Source organism: Haliotis rufescens, unplaced genomic scaffold, assembly GCF_023055435.1.
Source record: "Haliotis rufescens isolate VD_foot unplaced genomic scaffold, xgHalRufe1.0.p SCAF_67, whole genome shotgun sequence".
In the NCBI taxonomy this organism is placed as follows: domain Eukaryota; kingdom Metazoa; phylum Mollusca; class Gastropoda; order Lepetellida; family Haliotidae; genus Haliotis; species Haliotis rufescens.
The window spans coordinates 2016773-2040104 of NW_025964358.1; the positions used below are offsets into that span (position 1 = coordinate 2016773).

A 23332-nucleotide genomic window follows, 5' to 3' on the forward strand; every position below is an offset into this window, starting at 1 on the left:
TACCGTATTGATTATTACAGTAACTGTCTCTCTGACGCCATCTTGTATAACGTATGGATTATAACAGTAACTGTCTCTCTCACTGACGCCATCTTGTCTAACGTATTGATTATAACACTAACTGTCTCGCTGACGCCATCTTGTCTAACGTATTGATTATAACAGTAACTGTCTCTCTCGCTGACGCCATCTTGTCTAACGTATTGAGTATAACAGTAACTGTCTCTCTGACGCCATCTTGTCTAACGTATTGATTATAACAGTAACTGTCTCTCTCGCTGACGCCATCTTGTCTAACGTATTGAGTATAACAGTAACTGTCTCTCTGACGCCGTCTTGTCTAACGTATTGATTATAACAGTAACTGTCTCTCTCGCTGACGCCATCTTCTCTAACGTATTGATTATAACACTAACTGTCTCTCTGACGCCATCTTGTCTAACGTATTGATTATAACAGTAACTGTCTCTCTCGCTGACGCCATCTTGTCTAACGTATTGAGTATAACAGTAACTGTCTCTCTGACGCCGTCTTGTCTAACGTATTGATTATAACAGTAACTGTCTCTCTCTCAGACGCCATCTTGTCTAACGTATTGATTATAACAGTAACTGTCTCACTGACGCCTCGGTGGGGTAGCCTAGAGGTTAAAAAGTTCGCTCATCACGCTGAAGGCCTGGGTTCGATTCCCCACATGGGAATGTGTGAAGCCCATTTCTGGTGTTCCCCCGAAGCCATATGGACGGAATATTGCTTTATGAACTCCCTCTTGAAGTTTGCAGAACTAATGAATCCGAAACAGCACGTCCCCCTCTGGCCTCATCCGTGTACCTACCTACGTGATACCTATCTTCACCCCGTGAAGGTCCGGGTTACAATCGGTCTTCAGCAACCCATGCGTTAGAGGCGATTGTGCTTGTCGTAAGAGGCGACTAACGGAAAAGGGTGGTCAGGTTTCCCTAGTTGATTGATGCATGTCATCGTATCCCAATTGCATGGATTGATGTTCATGATGTCAATCACTGGATTGTCTGGCCAGGACTCCATTAGATACAGACCGCCGCGATATAGCTGACATATTGCTGAGTGCGGCGTTAAACAACAATCAAACAAACAAACAAACAAACAAATAAACTATGATTGCCCTGAGGGCGAATATCGGTGGTTCGATCCCTTGGCCGCGACATACGCCCCTTGCGTTCGGCGTTCGACTGGCCGACTCGGATTCAGTGTACTGTGTCTGAGTGGGGTATTCATTTTAAACTGTGGCAAGGTATATCAGTGGGCTAGAACTATAAAGCAGTGTCTTCATCCACACGTGACTATTTCCGACGTCTAGACCTAGACGGATTAGCCATTACCCATAGCACTCCTTTAACAGCCTTAGAGATTCGTTTTTTTAATGACGAGAACAGATGACTTGTGTAAACGCTATTTCACGAGTCCCCCGAGTTTGTAGCTCTACTATGTTTACATATTCAGTCAGTTGTATTCAGTTCCAATCTGTAACAAACTTGACACATCGAGAACTGTTCAGAATCTCGCCCTCAAATCCTACAAATGCTTGAATTTTCACTTGTCCTTACCACAATTTAGTAGTCCCGGGCTAGCGGACTAGCGTCAATTTCGAAGGCTGCTTAAGATACAAACGACATAGTATTATATACATGTAACAAATATTTATTTCATCTTGGCACAGTAACCCACAAACATAACACCAACGGGCACTTAGCTGGTGAGAAATAGTCAGCACTTTATCTGAATTCATAAATAAAGGTCCACATAGACAAAACCAAACAATAACGAGATCCTTAGTGTTAAATACAATGAGAGATATAACCACTTCAAAAGATAGTCCATCAATATTTGGCCACCAGTGTACGATATTTAGTGGATATTGCACTCCGCCATGCTAATCATACAGTCTCTAAGTAAATATTTCTTAGACTTTTGTTTCGCAATTAATTCATATTTTTTTTTTCAAATCAGACGCTTTTTTTAAAAATCAAACTGTGATAAGAAACAATCATAAACAAATAAACAACAATAAGTATGTTCGGATCTTCCGGTTTTGTCGAAGGTTAAACGGTAGTCATACAAATGTTCCTCAACGAGCATAACATTATTTGTGGGCTCTTTTGAAATATTTTGGATGTATTTTTTTAACAATTTTGACATGTTTTGAGCACGAGTTATTTTATTTATACTACAGATACTACACACAACCAGAATCAGACACCGTGTACACAAAATGTGACATTAAAAGGTATTGTTTGGACTTTGACACTTTGTAGAAAACAGCATAAGGCTGAAACAAAATACACCTGTGTTTCTAGCAATCCATCTCCTGGCGTGTTGACGTATTGTCAAATTATTTTTTTCAAGTACCTGCCAACCTACATCTTTAAAGGACGTTTTGACGTAAACACAAGTACTTATTTTATGGCATAATATTTACATTTGAGGTCAGACAATTCCTACACGTAGTACGCATGCGCAATGTCAAAATTCATATTCATTCATTCAAAAAAACAGTCATAACTATACATAAACTTTGAAGAGACCCACATCAACTTTATGTAGGTCATCCATATCGTAAATTCATCTTGTCATGGCATTTCTCATTCTGTTTGGTTGTCATGGAGACACTGCTTCAATAACCAATATTGTTCCATTAAAATTCAACTCCAACATGTACTCGGACTGACATGAACCACAGCGTTCTGGTTCGTGTGTCTGCGCACACAATATGTGACCTTGGGATTTGTCCTTGACCTTGATCATATCAACTTAGATGAAGGACGCCACGCCTATGGCGGTTCTTCCTGAGCAATTGTAGATTGTCATTGTTTCAACAGCCGGATACGTCAACGGGACGTCGACAGTCAGATACGTCAACGCGACGTTGACTTCCTCAGCCTAGTCAGTAGACGATATTACTGCACCCACTGATACCGAGTCGCATCTCGTGCTCGCGGGCTTTCATCCTGAGGGCGGCGATACTTGACGACCGGCGTTCTGAGTCTACAACCCCGGATGTAGGAGAGGAAAGCCCGGGGACCGGGGGCGTTGTGTCAAAGTTTTCCCGCGCTTTTGCAGCCGATGACGTCATACTAGCAAGCAAATGTTGAAATGTTCCCGGAGGAGGTACCGGGACTGAGAGGGGTGTGAGCGTGCGCAGTCCCAGACCGGAAGTAGCTGAGGCGGAAGAGAGTCCAAACGTAACAGGGCTATACAAGGCTGACGTCACCGTCGGAAGTGACGTAGCCAGACTGTATCTACTGAGTAGCTGGTTTTCGTACGTCTTGAGCAGGAGGTCGGAGTACGTCTGGGGAGGGTGGGGCTGTTGGGGTGGGAGCACCCCCCTGGACGCCATGTTAAGAGTTCCTGTGTAGGGGGAGTAGGGGTGTGCTTGTGTTCCAACCTTTTCCTTCTTCCGCCATTTTGCTCGTCGGTTCTGGAACCAAACCTGAAACAAGATACATCAGCTTAGTTTTTGAGATGAGTGAGTGAGTATGGTTTTAAAGCAGCTTTTAGCAATATTCCAGCAATATCACGGCGGGGACACTAGAAATGGGCTTCACACATTGTAACCATGTCGGGAATCGAACCCGGGTCTTCGGGGTGACGAGCGAACGCTTTAACCCCTAGGCTACCCGACCGCCCGCTTTTCAGATGAAAGCGGATAAGAGTAGAACAGCATAGAGTGGGTGAGTGAGCCCGAAGTGATGAATTAAGGTGAAACTCACTGGTATGGTACATAACCAGGCCGTTGGTTGAGACAAAATAAAAAACAAAACAATTTCAGTTAGCGCCTCAAAACATTATTTTTTTTAACTCTGCAAGACTCCAAACAACAGATCCATGACACATAATTTTCCAGAAGATGTCCATTGTCCATTTATTTTGGGGGTAAGAATAAGGACAAACTATTTTTTCTAGCATCTTCGAGAAAAGAATATTAAAAAGATAACCCCGCCTCCATCCCAATGTCAAATGCTCGGCCCCTTAAACAGGGCTACCCGTGCCACACGAACCACAAGGCTACATTGATTCTATTGGTCGTTAAACGCCACACTCAGCAATATTCCAGCTATATGGCGGCAATCTGGAAATAATCGAGTCTGGACCAGACAATCCAGTGACTGACATCATGAGCATCGATCCACGCAATTGGGATACGATGACATGCATCAACCAACTCAGCGAACCTGACCACCCGATCCCGTTAGTCGCCTCTTACGACAAGCATGGTCGTCTTTTACGGCAAGCATGGGTTGCTGAAGACCTCTTCTATCCGGATCTTCACGGGTCACTAGGCAACATACCCGGCCTTAATTATCGTTTTGTTAAGTGTTTGTTGAGATGTTGTTTTGTTAGATAAATCTGTTTTGATATAATTTTCCTCATGATGGCGGCTCTGTCAAGACGATGACGACACATGGCGGGGGTATCGGCGGACACGTGTCTATCACAGGGAGACATGTAAGCCACGGGGTGGGCTTGGTTAATGGCTGTGTTTTACAGTGGCGGGGACGGAGGAACATTTAACTGTGTTTTGAGTCAACGACGGCTATTGTGTAGGTGTGTGACGGAGTTAAACACGGCAAATGTCTGAGCTTACCTCGACACGTTCTGTGTTTACTTTCCAATTATTTCTGAGAGGTGACACTTGAAAAGGAGGGTGACCTGAGACAGTGTTGACAACACGCACCCCGGACAGGGTTAAGGAGAGAATATAGGGGTCGGGCGTGGGGTCGGAGTGTTGGGGGAGCTACGGGGAGGGTCCCATCCCTGTGTGCTGAGACTCCACAAAATCATGGTAGGGTGATAGATTGACGTGGTGAGTGAGTGAGTGAGTGAGTGAGTGAGTGGGTGGGTGTTTGGGTGGGTGTTTGGGTGAGTGAGTGAGTGAGTGAGTGAGTATTCACAACCACAAATTCTGGTCAGATTTGGGGAAAGGCTAGTGGGGTTGCTTAGGTTGCTTAGAGAGAGAGAGAGAGAGAGAGAGAGAGAGAGAGAGAGAGAGAGAGAGAGAGAGAGAGAGAGAGACGCCGCAGCAAGAACCGAACGGGAGATGGTGGGTAGATGTGTAGGGGTAGACGTGATGGGGATGAAGAGGATGATTAAGGACTCAAAGGAATGGGTAGCGTGAGGAGGGAGGGGATGAGGATGAGGATGAGCTGTTCTTGAACCATCCCGACAAGCCTGGGCAATTTATCAGCGGGTAACCTCTGCGGTCAGTTGTGTTTGTTAGGTCACCGGGTTAATTGATGAAGACGCTTCCACTAAATGTCCGAAAAGGCTACAGGGTTACAGTGACGGCCCACGGCGATCTGATTAGACGAGCTATGAGTCAGTGTTTAAAGGCCAATTTAACCTGTTTCTCTTCCTTCTTCAGCAAATAGATGACACTGAAGGCAGAGCCCTGGTCTCGGGTGTCGTGAACCGCATAACCTTCGGCTTGCTGACAGACAAGACACTTCACATCGTCAGGTCCCCGCACAGGTATAGACGGGGGAATTAATAGACTTTGTGAGGATTCAGTTACCGTAGGAGGAAACCCTGAAGTAATGCTTGTCTCAGACGTTCACCTCTTTGGTGAAGCCCGTGCACGGGTATGATGCTGACAAACCAAGAACCATAATCGGGCCGAAACTCAGATTCGAACCCATGGTCATAGGATTCTGACACACATAGGGGACGTAACTCTGCATAACGAAAGACGGCGCCCGAAACGAATAGACCACCCTGCCAGGCATGATTACAGTACGATCGATCCTGAATTTTTGGATGTTTTGGATTTAGGCAATGATGAAGTCGTGATGCAGGCGTAGAATATCCTGTTGTCATGGTGATACCAAATTTCGGTTAAAACTAACTGACAAGGCTCTTCAGTGGAGAAAAATGTTTGATATAATCGCTGGTCTTAATTAAAACTGCACATTATATTTTATAAATAGACTCCATGTACAGGACATATTTCACATTATAAACTAAGAGATGAATATAAACTTGGAATAATTTCACAATGCACAATTCCCATATTAAGCCCCCATTGGTCAAGAGTGAGTGAGTATGGTTTTACGCCGCTTTTAGCAATATTCCAGCAATATCACGGCGGGGGGCACCAGAAATGGGCTTCACACATTGTACCCACGTCGGGAATCGAACCCGGGTGTTCGGCCTGATGAGCGAACGCTTTAACCATTAGGCTACCAGATCACCCCTCGTTGGTCAATAGACAAGAAGAGTGTTTCAATGATTTCATTTAGACTGCGACATTCTACGACTGAAAATGTCACTGAGCTTAGCAGACCATCTCCGTGGTCGAGTGGATAGAGTGCCAGTCCGTACAGCGGAAGGTCGGTGGTTCGATCCCCGGCCGCCTCATACCAAAAGACGTTTAAAGAAAGGACTTGTTGTTTCTCTGCCTGGTACTCGGGATTAAGGTGATAAAAGATGGAGTGGGCGTCTTGGCGGCAGTGTACTGTATCTGAGTCGGGTATATGTTAAACCGCCGCATGGTATCTCAGCACTGTAAAACTAGTACAAGCGGTCACACAGACAAACACACGTGAACAGCACTCCATCCCTAAGCCTACAGTTTTGGTTGCCGAGCTGCCCAGAAATAAAACATGCTTGTATAAAGCAAAACTGAAAAACAAGACTGAAGTGTTTTATAAGCTTTGTTTGTGAGTTTAGTTTTTAAGGCTGCACTCAGCAATATTCCAGCCAGCGGTCGGTAAATAATCGAGCCTGGACCAGACAATCCAGTGATTGACATCATGAACATCAACGCAGTTGGGATACGATGACAAGCATCAACCAATTCAGCGAGTCTGACCACCCGATCCTGTAAGTCCTCTTACAAGAAGCATAGTCGCCTTTTACGGCAAGCATGGGTTGCTGAAGACATTTTCTAACCCGGATCTTCGCGGGTGTGTTTTGTAAGAGTTAAATGGTCCCTTTAACAAAATCAAATAATGAACACTACACATTATAGTGTCATACAATATAACTCAACGTTTTAGCTGAAAGAGACAATCTTGAATGCTTTTCCCACAATAAACGTCACATCCAGATATAACACACCCTCGATCACGACAAGATAAATTACAGTCACCCCTTTCCCCAAACTAGGCAGGAGGATCACGTTAGTACTGAAAGGTAAATCACTAAGTCACCATTGAAAAGATCTAGTGATTAGGGGACATAGAAGGGGTGCTGTTTGGACGTCGGAATCCACTTGACGTTGACGTCAACGTCTTGTCGTGTTGTGCCAATACTACAGCCGCTAATTATTGTAAACCTAGCGTTTTTTCTGTATGGAGAGGCTCGCTGTGAGCCTTCTCGGGTGTCTCAGTGTCCGTGTTTAGAGAAGGGAAGCCAGTGTCAACACCGCGAGCAGCATGTCAAGAGCTTCGCGGAGAAAGAGGAGCTTGTACTATGATACCTAGTTAGCAGAACCAACACAGGCGTACCTTTCTTCGCTATTTATCAGCTAGACCGTATTATGAATAGGGCAATTTTGACACGTCTATTAGCATAAAGGCCTATAAGACGCATAATTTAAACTTGGATTGGTTTTGTAAAGATTATTATTAAACACTTTACCGTAGAGCCAATTTGCAAGGAACTCTCCCTTTACCGGTGGCTGGCAGCTCGCACTTTTAGCAACCTGAGACGTTTGGAATAATGAGCGCTCCCTAGACAAGCAGGCATGAGCACCATCGTCTTTGCCGAGCATGGCTGATCGGTTCTTTAAGCACGCCTTATTATTTTGTTATGGATTCGACAAATCGTTCTTAAAAAGCCTTTAATGCCAATTGAAAGTTTGTGTGCAGATGACAGTGTTAAGTCAATATTTGTGCTCGATAACCATCATCTACGTCACATTACGCGGGAGACGATGACCCATTACAGTTTGAAATGATTAGGAAAGCAAACCCTAAATGTAGTTTCACTGACTGGTTTCGGTGGTATAGATGATGACGTTGACCCTTTGTCAGGTGACGCACGCGCAAACTTAAGACACAACCTGTTTGCATTTTTTTTTCCAGATTTTAAAATAAATCTTCAGTTTAAAGCACTAATAAACCTTCTTTTTTTTAAATATCGAAGATTGTTTCGTCTTATCGATTCGAATACAGCGTATTTTTTATGCTCATATTTCTTATAATTGTTTAGTGATTATCATCTAGATAACAATACGAACGAATAGAAAAAGCCATTTGTATGAGAAATGAAATGCCAAACAAAATAATGACATTCACTTTACTGTAAAAGACAAATTTGTGAAGCATACCCTGCCAAAGATGAAAGACTGATAACCGCATGCTAAAACAAACTAGAAATTATGAAAGATAGCTGAATCAATTATTAAACAGGTAATATATTTTTCATTTTCAAATTTAACGTATCTTTTACAAAACACTAAAAGCCGACGTTCAAGAAAAAAATGTTAGTTGTATATTTGGTTATATTTTGTTCAGTTATTCGAATGAATAATTAAAATGAAAATAAAATTTAGAATGATATGCGCCAAAACATGCAGTGGTTATCCATTAAGGTAAACATCTGAACGAACGTCGGGTTCTGAAACGACGATTTGTGTTAAATGCCGATAATATCTCCACAAACATAGCCATTTCGTCATTGAGCCAAAACAAAAAGCTTAAACTTAAACAAAGAATTCTAGATGTAATCAAGACAACATGTTTGTTAAAAGATTCTCACGGTCAAAGAAGTTAATTTTTATTTTTTTAACGTATTTAATGTTTTCTTGTCAAAAATATTTTTTAAAAAGCCACATACGTTAGCGTTCACGATTTTAGAGAAAACATATTTAAATATATATATATCGGTTGTATATTTTATCTTTTTATCTGAAGAGAAAAATGTTTTCATGGGAACATATTTATTCATACATGTACGCACAAACTTATTTATTATGCCGCTTCTTTGAACGCGACAATCGATAATGGGATGATATATTTCAGCCACTTTGTTTATGCAGCCTTGGTGGCATATACTTCTCACATTATGACTAACCTTTGCAGAAACTCCGTTACTCTTTAGTTAATATCGTTAATGTCCTATTCCTTGGGAATTACAATATAATATCCTTCGTATATTTTGTCATACTGAGTTAACTGATTGAAAACAAGGATAGACCTTAAACTAATGAGACATCGCTTGACAATGGTATTAGATTATACATCGGAAAGTTGCAACTATTGTAATACTACTACTACTACTACTAATACTACTAATAATAATGTTCTCTTGTATATATTTTCATGAGATATTTGTCCTTGGTACAGAGGTTCAAACGTTGTTTTGACAGATGTCAGTTACTAAGCTAAACTTCGGGGTCAGGAAGACAATAATAGGAATTTCATAGGGCATTTGCGGATATTTATGTTTTCACTTTTAATACAAACATTCCTATTTCACGTTCCCAAAATAACACAAAATAGATATAAGACTTAAACTATGACGAAAAGCAAATAATGTGCACACTTTTCCTAATTCTGAAAAATATAATGCTCATTCGTAAACAAAAGCAACTTTGTGATTCCAAAAACGAAAGGGAATTTGCAAACATCCAATACCAGAACAAACTCATGAAAACGTTTCGTACTTGAGGTCGTATTTACAAACGGTTAGCATGGGAATAAATCAAGAAAATTTCTAAACATTTAATTTATCTGACTTAACCTTTTTGGCGTCTTTGAACTTTCGTGTGAGGAGTTGGTTAAAATTGATGAGCCGAGTGCATGCTCAACTGAGTCTTGTGTACGCGACTAACAACAGAAGATTAGCGGTATTGTAACATGTTGGAAAGTAAACGTTCCGCACGGAAGCTCGAGACCAGATGGACATTAACCTGTGTAAGACCTGTCTCCATCCTTCGACCTCTCCCGGCCACCATGTTTGTTTGACAGTTTGCTTTACGGATGTCGTTAGAGTGACCGTAGTTTGCTTTCCGACTGTCGTTACACTTCTCTTCCAGATTACAAACAGATTATCTGAGCTGAGGTCAAACTCGACGTGTTGACTATTGGTAGAAGGGAAAACTCTGGGAACAGGTTCTAACAGAGGTAATAAAGGAACAATGACTTAACAGCATCACACGACAACTCGCTCGCTTTTCGTTATTGAAATTTCCCTTGCAACATCCCGCCCAGAGCAAATTCCAAATACCTTGTATGCGAGCCTCGTTATAGGAGTAATGCAGTGCGCGTGCGTGGGACAACTTAGGTAAAGGCCAAAACAAAACACTCTTGATTCCACCCGTTACATCAAATTCTACTTCGAAATTGTCCTCCGAAAATAGCAAGCATTCAAACTGCTTCCTTGTAATTACATAGCGAAAGGTCGTGGTAATAGCTTCCATTGGCAGGTAGCCGTGTTGGCAATAATAAAGTACAGTTCACTAATTAGAGGACAAACAGGATGTAAGGATAGTTGAAGATGCTGGGCAAGTCCTCCTGAATTATAATCTGTTCAAGGTGTTTTTTTTCTGAAGCTATGTCACCACTTTAAAAAATAGCCACATCCTGAATGTACCAGATGCCGATAGGGATTATAAGGCAAATATTTTAAAATGGCGTGTGCTGCAACTTACGATTTATTTGTAACCTCTGACCTTTAAAATGTCCTTTTACTTGTCGCCTCGGATGACTATGGATATCAACACGATGAAGACTTTGATTTGTGTTTATGTTGTTGTAAAATGAGGCGAAGAAATATTGATCAACATTTATCGGTCGTCTTTTGAAAACACAAGAAGTACCCTTAAACATCGTTACAAATATTCCCTCGATGAGGATGCAAGAAGTACCTTTAAACATCGTGACAAATATTCCCCCGATGAGGATGCAAGAAGTACCTTTAAACATCGTGACAAATATTCCCCCGATGAGGATGCAAGAAGTATCTCTTTAACGTCGTGACAAATATTCCCCTGATGGAGATGCAAGAAGTATCTCTTAAACGTCTTGACAAATATTCCCTCGATGAAGATGCAAGAAGTACCTTTAAACATCGTGACAAATATTCCCCCGATGAGGATGCAAGAAGTACCTTTAAACATCGTGACAAATATTCCCCCGATGATGATGCAAGAAGTACCTTTAAACATCGTGACAAATATTCCCTCGATGAGGATGCAAGAAGTATCTCTTTAACGTCGTGACAAATATTCCCCTGATGGAGATGCAAGAAGTATCTCTTAAACGTCTTGACAAATATTCCCTCGATGAAGATGCAAGAAGTACCTTTAAACATCGTGACAAATATTCCCTCGATGAGGATGCAAGAAGTATCTCTTTAACATCGTGACAAATATTCCCCTGATGGAGATGCAAGAATACCCTTAAACGTCTTGACAAACAAGTAAGAAGTTGTTTTCTTTTAAAAGGTTCGTGTCATCAGTATTATGTTCACTGCTTCCGCATCGTATTCGTTTAACTGTATAACATTCGAATTCGACCAATGTACAGAATCTCACCTAGCGTCTTTTGAAGTCAAATGTATGAAAAAATGATTAAAGAAGCAAACTCCGAGGCTCGTGGGGGATGTTTTCAACTTTAATGGATAGACCTGTGAAGATGCATGAAGAGAAAAGGTCTTCATCAACCAATGCTTGCCGTAAGAGACGACTATGCTTGTAAAAGGCGACTAACGGGATGGGGTGGTCAGGCTCGCTGACCTGGTTGATGCATGTCATCGTATCCTAATTGAGTAGATCGATACTCAATGATCGATGGGAACAATCACTGAATTGTCTGGTCCAGGCTCAATTATTTACAGACCGCCGTCATAAAGCAGGATTATTCCTGAGTGTGGCGTTGAACAAACAAACAAAAACTTTTATCGATGAATCTATGTTTTACATCAACATATACTTATGGGTAATAATTTATTTATTATCCAATATGTCTTCTTCATTGAGTACAATAACAATGTAATAATTTGAGGACTACCTTTACATTATACAGGCACTTCGCAATAAATATTAAAAATGACATATTTCCTGTGTGAGCCATTATTGGATAATACATAAAGAATTTCACCCGAGTGTCTATTGATATTATATATACCAACAAGCCCCCATAAATGCTTAAAACGCCTATGTTTGCTGAGGGGTTTTCAATTTTTATTAGACTGTTGGGTGATAAATTAAAATTCACATGTGTCAATAAAAATATTCGAAATTAGGTGAGGTGTCCATACATTTAACGCATTATCGATAATTGTGTATTTTTCACAAGACTTTTCGATTTCAGCCGGAAAGAAAATCGAAGTAACTTTTGAAGTAAAATCTTTGTGTCCATAAAATATCCTGACCATAGCTTTAATTTTGGGATAAATATTATTTACCCTTTTTGTTGCGAAACGTTGCAGTAACAAATACCTCCCTGCATACGCAGTGGAGCCTCACTACTAAAGTACGGCGAAAATCATCTTTCCTTACTTCGGAGTATCAGGAGACGGTAAGTAAATTAACGTTGCTTGTGTACGTGTAGTTCTACGTACTCAATGGAATTTCTATCGCACTAAAAGTCAAACGACATCAAGGTCGGCTTGATGTTTGTGCTGCGGGCGATTTACCACGCCCTATTTCCCCGCCATTTCTCCTCTTGTTTGCCTATCACACCTGCTTGCTCCTTGCGTGAAAGAACAAGAGTGTTCATTTTTCTCCGTGTCGTTGTAATTGATTTGTGTTCCGTGTTTGGATTTTAAACCAACCTTTTAAGGTTTTAATTGAAAGATTGAATTCCTGCATGCGATATTCCGACACTGAAGTCGTTGTATAATAGGTCAAGGGGAGATACCTTTAGAAGTCAAGAATGACACAAAACATCTTCAAGCTGACGTTTAGGTTTAACAAAACGTCCCAACCCCACTATGTCCCTGATCAACATGGTATTAAGATAATTGTGTTTGTTCGTTTTTTCACGTTAAACACATAGTGAAAGACCTCACAGATGATGTTGTTTGTAGACAGGTGCCCAGTTGTGTTATTTCAAGGTGTGCTCACTCTACGCTTAAGTCATGCTTCCTTGAAAATGAGTTTAGAAATAAAAACAATCCCAAACAACAGAAATTATATGAATCAAATTTCACACTAAAGATACCAAACCTACTTGCTTTATTTTATGCAAAAAATCAATCTTAATGTTTTATCTATACCACTATTGTACTGTCATGTCATGATTCATTATAGTAATACGAAAGATCCGGGCGGTCCTTAACTTCTTTTGAGTAGTACAAATTGGAATCAGTCTTACCCTATTTCACCCAGATACCGGACGGAATTTATGCTATCCATTTCCATACGTTAAATAATTATCACGTACAACTATATTGTGTTGTCTAATCTGGATTTCAGTTATCCCGGATTCCGGAATGTAGTTGCCATAGAAACATTATATAAGGAAATAGACGCGCATGTATTCAATGTCAACGCCAGAGAACAATCAGTTTCGATTTTCTTCCGAAAAGGATTCCACTGGGCGTAAAAGGCAAAATAGCGGTGAAAAATATATGGATGGATCACTGAAAATCAGTGATGACACAAGGTGTTCGCGAAAGGAGTAAGCATGTGAATATCAAACATAAAGTTCAAGATGTGATATACAGCACGGCACGGCACCAAACCTAGATTCTTCAATTTGAGACCCTTCAGATTCAGTTTTTCTTTTAACGTACTGTTAAAAGTTAAGTTTATGTTGTGAAGCTGTAGAGTAAGTTCATGTAGAGAAGCTGTAGAGTAAGTTTATGTTGTAAAGCTGTAGGGTAAGTTTATGTTGTGAAGCTGTAGAGTAAGTTTATGTTGTGAAGCTGTAGAGTACGTTTATGTGGTGAAGCTGTAGAGTAAGTTTATGTGGTGAAGCTGTAGAGTACGTTTATGTGGTGAAGCTGTAGAGTATGTTTATGTTGTGAAGCTGTAGAGTACGTTTATGTGGTGAAGCTGTAGAGTAAGTTTATGTGGTGAGGCTGTAGAGTAAGGTTATGTGGTGAAGCTGTAGAGTAAGTTTATGTTGTGAAGCTGTAGAGTAAGTTTATGTAGAGAAGCTGTAGAGTATGTCTATGTGGTGAAGCTGTAGAGTATGTTTATGTAGTGAAGCTGTAGAGTACGTTTATGTGGTGAAGCTGCAGGGTAAGTTTATGTTGTGAAGCTGTAGAGAAAGTTTATGTAGTGAAGCTGTAGAGTAAGTTTATGTGGTTAAGCTGTAGAGTACGTGTATGTGGTGAAGCTGTAGAGTAAGTTTATGTAGTGAAGCTGCAGAGTAAGTTTATGTTGTGAAGCTGTAGAGAAAGTTTATGTAGTGAAGCTGTAGAGTACGTTTATGTTGTGAAGCTGTAGAGTAAGTTTATGAAGTGAAGCTGTAGAGTATGTTTATGTAGTGAAGCTGTAGAGTAAGTTTATGTTGTGAAGCTGTAGAGTAAGTTTATGTTGTGAAGCTGTAGAGTAAGCTTATGTTGTGAAGCTGTAGAGTAAGTTTATGTAGTGAAGCTGTAGAGTAAATTTATGTAGTGAAGCTGTAGAGTATGTTTATGTGGTGAAGCTGTAGAGTAAGTTTATGTAGTGAAGCTGTAGAGTAAGTTTATGTGGTGAAGCTGTAGAGTACGTTTATGTGGTGAAGCTGTAGAGTAAGTTTATGTAGTGAAGCTGCAGAGTTAGTTTATGTTGTGAAGCTGTAGAGAAAGTTTATGTAGTGAAGCTGTAGAGTACGTTTATGAAGTGAAGCTGTAGAGTAAGTTTATGAAGTGAAGCTGTAGAGTAAGTTTATGTTGAGAAGCTGTAGAGTAAGTTTATGTGGTGAGGCTGTAGAGTAAGTTCATGTAGAGAAGCTGTAGAGTAAGTTTATGTAGTGAAGCTGTAGAGTAAATTTATGTGGTGAAGCTGTAGAGTAAGTTCATGTAGAGAAGCTGTAGAGTAAGTTTATGTGGTGAAGCTGTAGAGTAAGTTTGTGTATTGAAGCTGTAGAGTAAGATTATGTTGTGAAGCTGTAGAGTAAGTTTATGTCGTGAAGCTGTAGGTATCCGGCGACGGATGGGCATTTGATTGGAACTAGTTGGTATATGTTGGGTATAGAAGGTTATTGTTGGGGTGTTGTGGGCATCGGTTGGTTATTGACAGGTAGATGGTGTCTATTGACAGCTGTATGGTGTGCATTGACGGGCAAAGTTTGAATATTGACAGTACACCTATAGGAACGCAGACTCACCTGAACTCTTGCTTCTGTCAGATCTATCCTCATCGCCAGCTCCTCTCTGCAACACAACATGAACTAATTATGGGGGGCAAGGTTTAAGTTTGTTGAAAGGTCTGTTTTCTTACTTTTGACCATATGTACCCAACGTTTTTATATTCCTAACTAAACATGTTTCAAATATGTATGTAAATACGACACATCCCCTCAGTAGGTGAGAAGCCATCTTCATTCTTTAATATTATTACTATATTCCTAGAGCAAGTTATGGATATATGTTCATGCCATAATGCTGCCTTCACATTAAACAATATTATTTATAATCATGGCTGCTTCATCCATCGTTCAGCATCACTGTATACTCTGTTATTGTTTTAGAAAATATGTTTATTATTCATATTCTTTGAAGGGGGGGGGGACTTAACGTCGCATCGTCTATATGTAAGTCTTGCAGTTGCGACCCAATAGAACAACGCCTCGTGTTGACAGTTAATACCTGTAGTTTGCGGTCGTAAATACTTTTTTAAACGCTAAACTCAAGTATATTCATTTTTCATATATAAATTTTATATTATCCTGCTGCATCACTGAGTATTCCTATATTACATGATAGCAATTAAGATTTTAAAACTTATTTTGTTCATCAGTTTATTTATGTTTTAATATTTTATAATATATTTTAAAATGGAACTCAATTTGTATTACTCTATTAATATTAGCTATTATAGAGTTGACTGCAACACGCCGAATCTCTTTCAATGTTGTGCGCACCGCGTCCGTGGCCTAGTGGAAAGAACGTCTACCCGGGCACCGGGTCAGTGGTTCGATCCCCTGGTCGCGTCGTACCAAAGATGGTACTTGTTTTACCATGCCTGGAGCTCATGAATAACTGGGCGGTCGGGTAGCCTAGTGGTTAAAGCGTTCGCTCGTCACGCCGAAGACCCGGGTTCGATTCCCGACATGGGTACAATGTGTGAAGCCCATTTCTGGTGTCCCCCGCCGTGATATTGCTGGAATATTGCTAAATGCGGCTTAAAATCATACTCACTCACTCACTCATGATTAACTACGGTATTGTATCTTAGGGGGCTAGCACTATAAAATAGGCATAAGTCCGGACTGCAGACCTCGCTTCTTGAAACAGAATCATGAAAGATCGCGATGATAAGTGAACGAAGTAAGCTGCATGTGTGTTTATACTCACACGTAGCCACACACACCAGCATGCACGTCGCTATAAAAGTGCAATAATCTTGAACGTGATTGTTAAAACACATTTCACCTCACCGTTATTGTTATCTTGCTTCATAATTAGCTGAACATAATAAAATAATACGGATAATTGTATTGATGATGGTAATTATGACGATGGCAACGTTGATATTACAGATGTAAAGATTATGGTCGTGATATTTAACCAGCTCTTCTCTAATCACCCCCCTCCAAGCGCCCTGATCTCTGATCACCTAGTATTATCGATCTGTCTGGCCGAGTTCGATCACAGCCCTTGATATTGTTCAAATTAGCTTTCGCCTGTCTCGTGATGAAATCGCTCATTAACCTGCTTCTGGCCCTTCGGTCCTACTACAACGTTGGAAACAGATAGATACACAAACATACCCTACGGTCGATATAAAGACACTTGCAGCCATATTGAAATCTATTTCACGTCAACGCCGCTGTCACGCGTTCCTCCCTCGTTAGCCCTAGGGTAATTGAGTTTTCTTCATTTGCAGGCTCCGTCAAAACGACCAAGAGTCGAACGGTTGACGTGACTAAATAAAACTAAATTCGGGTCTTATTTCCAAAGGAACAGATGTTAATTTTCTCTAGTTTTTTCATCGAGGACAATTACCATCAGACAATGGCCGGTGTGTTTCCTTCAGTCATTATCTGAAGAGGATGTGTGGAGCTGACAATGGCCGCAGCCTTTCCTATGGTGATTATGTGAAGGAGCTGTATGGAGCTTCTGTGACTCTCATGAATGGAGTCGCAGCTTGCTCGCTGACATTAGATCGTTAGCCTATTGCTCATGATTCTCTAATTGTCCTTCACAATGATATTTGGATTTAATACAGGAAAAAAACGGCAGTCTTTGAATAGAAAACACATCCCCTAATTGCGGTTGCCTTATTGTTACGTGTTCGTCTGAAATCCTGAAGTTCCGGGGTCCGGATGTGGAACAGAAACGCGCGTACTTCATCAGGATGCGCGGGCATTCCTTGGAGGCAATTTAGAAATCGACACATTTAGATGAAAAAGACGCTCAGTGTGAATTGCTAAGGATATTGAATTCTAGCAGAGATCGCCTTCCACGCTTAATAGTTATTTTCCAATGTTTTGATCACGGTTTATTAAATCGGATTTTTTGGGTCTGTTAAACCGACATGAGCCGAGAGTAAACAAGCTTTGTAATGCATTTAGAGGTTTTACATTGAGGGAGTGGTTTAGTCGATGAATTATGGCTGTCAACTTTTTGAAGTAAAAATACATTTACATGTAATATATTTGTGCTGTATAGATGTGTTTAGTATCGTTAAGATACACGAAATAATTTTGAGGCGTATTTTAATAAAGTACCAAAAGAGTTTGAAAAATAAAATTCGAAAAAATATACATTATATTAATATGGATTATTCCATATTAAATATAATACTAAAATAATGATAATAACGTTAACTGAACTATACTGATGGTAATGGTTTAATAATAATAATGATGTGATGTTGATGATGATGATGATGTTGTTGATGATGATGATGATGATAGATTAGAGATTGAAGTTCCAGCAGGGTGTCCGATGTTCATGATCACAGAAGGCATCGTCAAGGTTCAATAATTAGGATAATTTTAATCACAGAAAATTAACGAGGCGTTTTGGGATAAGCTACAGTTTACGCCACTACATAGCCTAAACATTGTGTTTTGAAGTTGTGGGCTGTAATATAACAGAAGGCGGTCTCTGTGAAATATTGCACTGGGTGTCCAGACGGCCGTGTCCTCTAACTTTGGCCAATGAGTCATTTAAGTGGTCAACAGCGAAATAATAGGAAGCGGTCAGATGACGCGTTTCACATAAACGCTAACTCCAAGATTTGATTTTCTCCCGTCCGGATATAGCGTGGTGTTGCTGTCGGTATTGTCAGGTGTGAAATTCATCGGCGGGGATGAAAGCTCTCTGATCAAGTAAAGACAGGTGAAAAACTCACCTTGCTATCTTCAGTCATAATCCACAAATAATATTTAAAGTCGCCAGACGTAGCTCGGCATCTCACGGGCGTCCAAGGGAAGTAAATTTGAATTTCTCGTCTATTTGTCGAATAACTACAACTTGCATCTCTCGCCATCAAATACGAATTTCTTTTATCCGCGCATGTATAATTTGATTTGAGTGACACGGTCAGATTTTTCACACAAGTTAGCAAGTATTGTTTACTGGCTAAGTTTGAGAAGATTCGGCGTAGGGCTATATCCTGTTTATTGAGGGCAATGAAGTATTTGAAGATAAACGCTTCTAGCAGGATCACCCTAGGCTTAAAACCAGGAGCAAACATCTCGCGAGAGTGAAAATTTGTTAGAGTCGGCGAAAGGTCGCGTTAAGGCATCCAACAAGCAAGAAGGCCATGTTGAAATGAAGTTGATACAATATTTGGTGCTTTCTTGCCGATTTGACGAAAGGTTCGAAGACGCAGTGGCGAAGGTCTCCCATTACAGAAGCTTTGCATTACTGACTCATGCGGCATGCCTTACTCCTAAACCTTTGTGTTCCAATTTTGTCAATTAAGAACATTTTGAGAAAAAACGGGGTAAAAAGCACAGGTGTGTCAAACAAGGACGAATAACGCGATTTGCAGTCATTAGAACTATTGGAGGAATCTCTGGTCGGATGTCTAATTTTTACCAATGATTTTTGTGTAAGCATTGACAACCTTGGCCATTTGGGCGAAGCACATACGCATTCTTCGTAACGTTTACGTTTTAAAATGGAATTATGAAAACATCGATGTACGTAAACACTTTGTATGTCAGCTGTATGTCAATGATTATTTTCCTTTTTCAATTAAATTTATATCACCTTTCAATTTTGACATTTACAATTCTTTTATTACACCTGAATTATTTATGCTTAATGTGTGTTATAATGATGTAGTTACAAGTTTCTCAGATAAATAGAATGTGTATCTTGTCGATGTGTATAACACGATGTCCTAATAATATAATTAGCGTAACACCTTTTGCAGAGAGGGCTTTTGAATTCAGGAGATAAGATCAACGTTTAGTACATCTAACGTCGGCGTTCTTTGCAATATAAGCTACCGGGCTAAGAAAGTATGCACATTGGTTGACGGTCGCTAAATATGAAACAAACAGGAAATGGTTATTCGATAGTGATGCAGTTGATGCGGGTATCATAGTTATGTTTTTAGACCTTACGTGTGCAGTGTTCCTGCGACTATTTTCAGCCTAGTAACGTTTTGATAATGTTTGTAAGTTTCGGTCAAATTAAATTTTTAAGAGCATACTTCGTATTCCTGGCAGTTTATGTTTTTTCACGTGTTTTAGTGAATAATTTCCGTCCTAAATTGTTTTAAACATCTTAACAGTAACAGTGTGTACCATCACGGAAAATGGTTCAGTTATAAACCGGATAATTACGATAAAAGTGCATCAGTGATTGTCGATTAGTGGCAATACCTTGACTAACCTATTGAAGAGGGACAAGTTAAATGGATTTTCTTTCATATATATCTCTTATTAAATAAGTTATTTAAATTAGGATGATACATTGAATGTTCATAATAATCAAAATATGAATATCTATTTAGATTCAGTATACAAGTGGTGTTCACGACAAATGTTCCTACATCAAAAGGTTATTGTACTATTGGCCTCATGGCCATATATATGAAATATAAATCTGTCTGTCTGCCAATATTCCTTGGGAAAAGCTGTAAAAATTATGTACAATTTTTTTTTATCGTTCCTTAAGTTGCACTGAAGAAACGACGGAATAACTATGCAGTACCGCAGACAGGAAGTGACGTCAAAAGCAAAAAGTGCGTGACTAACCTTGTGAATACATCCGGGTAGTGAGTCTTCTGGAAGGCCCGTTCTAGTTCCTCCAGCTGATAACTAGTGAACGTTGTACGGTATCTTCGCTGTTTTCTCTTCCCAAACTCCTCTAATTCCTTCTCTCTATCACCCTCAGGGTCCCCACAGTCACTGCCGAGCTTGTCACACCCGTCCTTACTATCGTCATCAGTCACGTGATCTTTGACGTCATCTTTCAATGTGTCGTCATCATCAGCGTCATCGACTGACGTCACAGAGCAGTTAAGGGATTGTTCATCTTCTTTTTCCGTCGCTCGATCACTAACTTCCAGTTTACTTACTTCTTCTTTCCCGTCTTTATCATCGGCTGAGCATGTCCCAGGCGTCTGTCCCCCGGGTTTTTTTTCAGGTGTGTCTAGCTCGTTGTTTATTTGCTCGGCGTCCTCCCCTATACCTGACCCACCTCCACGGGCAAGCCTCAAGTCAGCCGTACCTCCGGCGGGACGCACGAACCACGGGACATCCATGTGTCGGGTTTGGCAGAGGTTGTCGTTGTACCAGGGTGCTGGTAAGGCAGGGTCTGACGGGGGTAACTTTTGTGCTTCCCCCACCCCCTGGGGCGTACCAGCCTCTGACCCAGGCCAGCTCAGCGGGCGGGCACCTGCAATATACAAAAGATACGTGCTTAACGTCACTCAACGTCATTTGAACGAAAATGTCTTTCGGAATATACAAAAGAAAAAATGGCGCAAAAACAATTTAAATACAGACAAATCCTTGATGCTGTTAGTTTAACGTTAACCTTAATGTTTTAAGGTGCCATGTGTTGTTGTGTGTTTGTGTTTGTACAAGGGGATTATCCGACACGAGTGGATGTGAACTAGCATATCAATACGAAATACGTCGGCTATTTATTGTACTTCTCGTCAGCTGGGACATATATGAACTGTAAATCCTAATTTGTCGAAAGCAAAGGTCGTTGAGTCTTGATTCGCAAACACTCAAATACGTTTAATTTAGCAGTTGTGTTTTAGCATGGAGCGGTATTGTCCTTATCAACTAATGATATAAAAAAGAAGGGCACTCATGAATTTGTACCCAACTGTGAGCATCGGTTATTTACGTAACGAATCATCAATCCAACGAGGCTGTGTTGGTTACAGCTAATCTTTTGAAATTGAATTTGTATAAGGAAATCAGTCCCGTTATGACTTTTTAATCACGTCAGATAACGGGACTTAATACACTTTAACGACCTTAGATACGACGCAGTAAAGACAACACGATCTGGCCGAACCAGTACAAGTCTTTGAAGAATTGGCCGTCATGGCTAATTGCTGCATCTCAAAGTAAGGCGACATGCTCCGTCGTGAGTGGTTGATATCGCTATTGACTTACTGGTTCAAGTTTAAAAGCAAAGATAACCCACCGTACGGATACTAGCCAGGTTGTAATCTCGTCAAATCTCGTCACCGCGAGATCTCGATGATGAGATTACGCACCTCGCGCGTGCCGCTTGGCCGTTTTACGCGCAAAGGAATTATTGGATTGGGTTTAGGATAACTATAACGAGGCGATAGGGTCAGGGAACTCAACATATGTTGGGGTTTGGACCTACCAGATCACACACTAAACTGGACGCACAGCGCATCAACCACGACTTGAAAGAATTGATTGTCGCGCGTTGATCCGTTTAAGGTCTTCGGTTTCTGGTGGATTTAATGCTTATAACACTCTGCAAAAATACTTTGGCCAGCTGATGTTAGGGCTGAAATTGGTATTGGATAAATTCTATTAGGCATTACACTAATTCTTGGAATCAAATTATTGATGTACCCAATCCAAGAATGTTTTGTCTTTATATTACAAAGAAAACGTAAAAGTGTTTCAGTCTCACGAGTCCAAACTAATTCAGACGATGCAGTGCAATGAAGTACGGCTTTTGTAAACAACGTCGCGTTTTAAAAGTACCCTTAAATGTGAAGGAGACATGTTTTAAGAACTTATCAGCGATATGAACAATTATTGAAATTAAGTACATAGTGCACTTCTTTGGTAACACGGGAAGAGAGCGTTAAAGCAACATTCCATCTAAGGAAAACGACTTCAACGAAATCAAATCTATATGAAACAAGTCTCAGATAATATGTTTACCCTTTTATAACGATAGGTTTAATATTAGGTATGAGATAGAATCGTTACTGTTCATTTAATTTCCCTTAGAGTTTTTTGTGCTTTAACGCAATAATCCTTTTCTGTGCGAATCAATTATACCTGTCACCATGTAGTACAGTGCGTACTTGAGTGTGCTTTTGACGTCACTTCCTGTCTGCGGTACTACATTAGAAGCACTTCCGTGGGAACGTGTTCCCGTCGTACGTATCTGCTTTAAACCCACTCTTATCTTATAAAAGATTGCCATCCCAACAATATTCTTTTGTTTGGACCAAAAAGTCTTAAAATCTATTATCAGTAGAAGACAAAACCACACGATTGCTTTCTCATGAACTTGTGAATTGAAAATCAAACTGTCCATTGAGTTGTTCGGCGAGCAAACAAGCACTTGCCGCAAATTAAGTTTTAATTACCACTTAGTGTAGAAAGTGCTCTCTTCTGAACGCCAGTGGTCCTTTTCACTCAATACATGCTACTCGTGTATTGAAATTGCACAATTATACGGCAACAATACTTTATAGTTTTCTTACATTCAAGTATTGATTATCAAGAGTCGATACATTCTAATTTTTGCTTCGTCGCACGGGGCTATTTAATCCGGTGTTCCTGCCTCGAGGCGGACTTTATTGTGCGCTTCCGCTCTTGCGCACGCCGATCAATGCACGTGCATCTCGTGTAGTTATTTGCTTGTGGCTTACGGACAACGTGTTTGCAAAGGTCTTGTAGGAATGGTGTAGGATATGGAGAGAGATCCCATGTTATTGTCACTATTATGTTAACATTTCCTCATGCCGCGTCTTGTTTCAACACAGTAATGGGGACAAATTGAAATCTATTCATATCTCGCCGATCCCGTTTTTTACCCATTCATGTTT

At 40.4% G+C, this 23332-nt stretch overlaps 1 protein-coding gene across 1 annotated transcript in view; it reads right to left on the reverse strand.

Moving 5' to 3' along the window:
- Positions 1-1675: 1675 nt before the first annotated feature.
- LOC124116170 (homeobox protein ARX-like) overlaps positions 1676-23332 on the reverse strand; it is a 43473-nt gene continuing 21816 nt past the window's right edge. Inside the window, exons 2-4 of the mRNA XM_046477413.2 lie at positions 20301-20943; positions 15246-15291; positions 1676-3469 (exon numbers count right to left, since the gene is read on the reverse strand). Coding sequence (XP_046333369.2) covers positions 2924-3469; positions 15246-15291; positions 20301-20943 — 1235 coding nt within the window. The 3' untranslated portion in view covers positions 1676-2923. The remainder of the gene's footprint in view (positions 3470-15245; positions 15292-20300; positions 20944-23332) is intronic.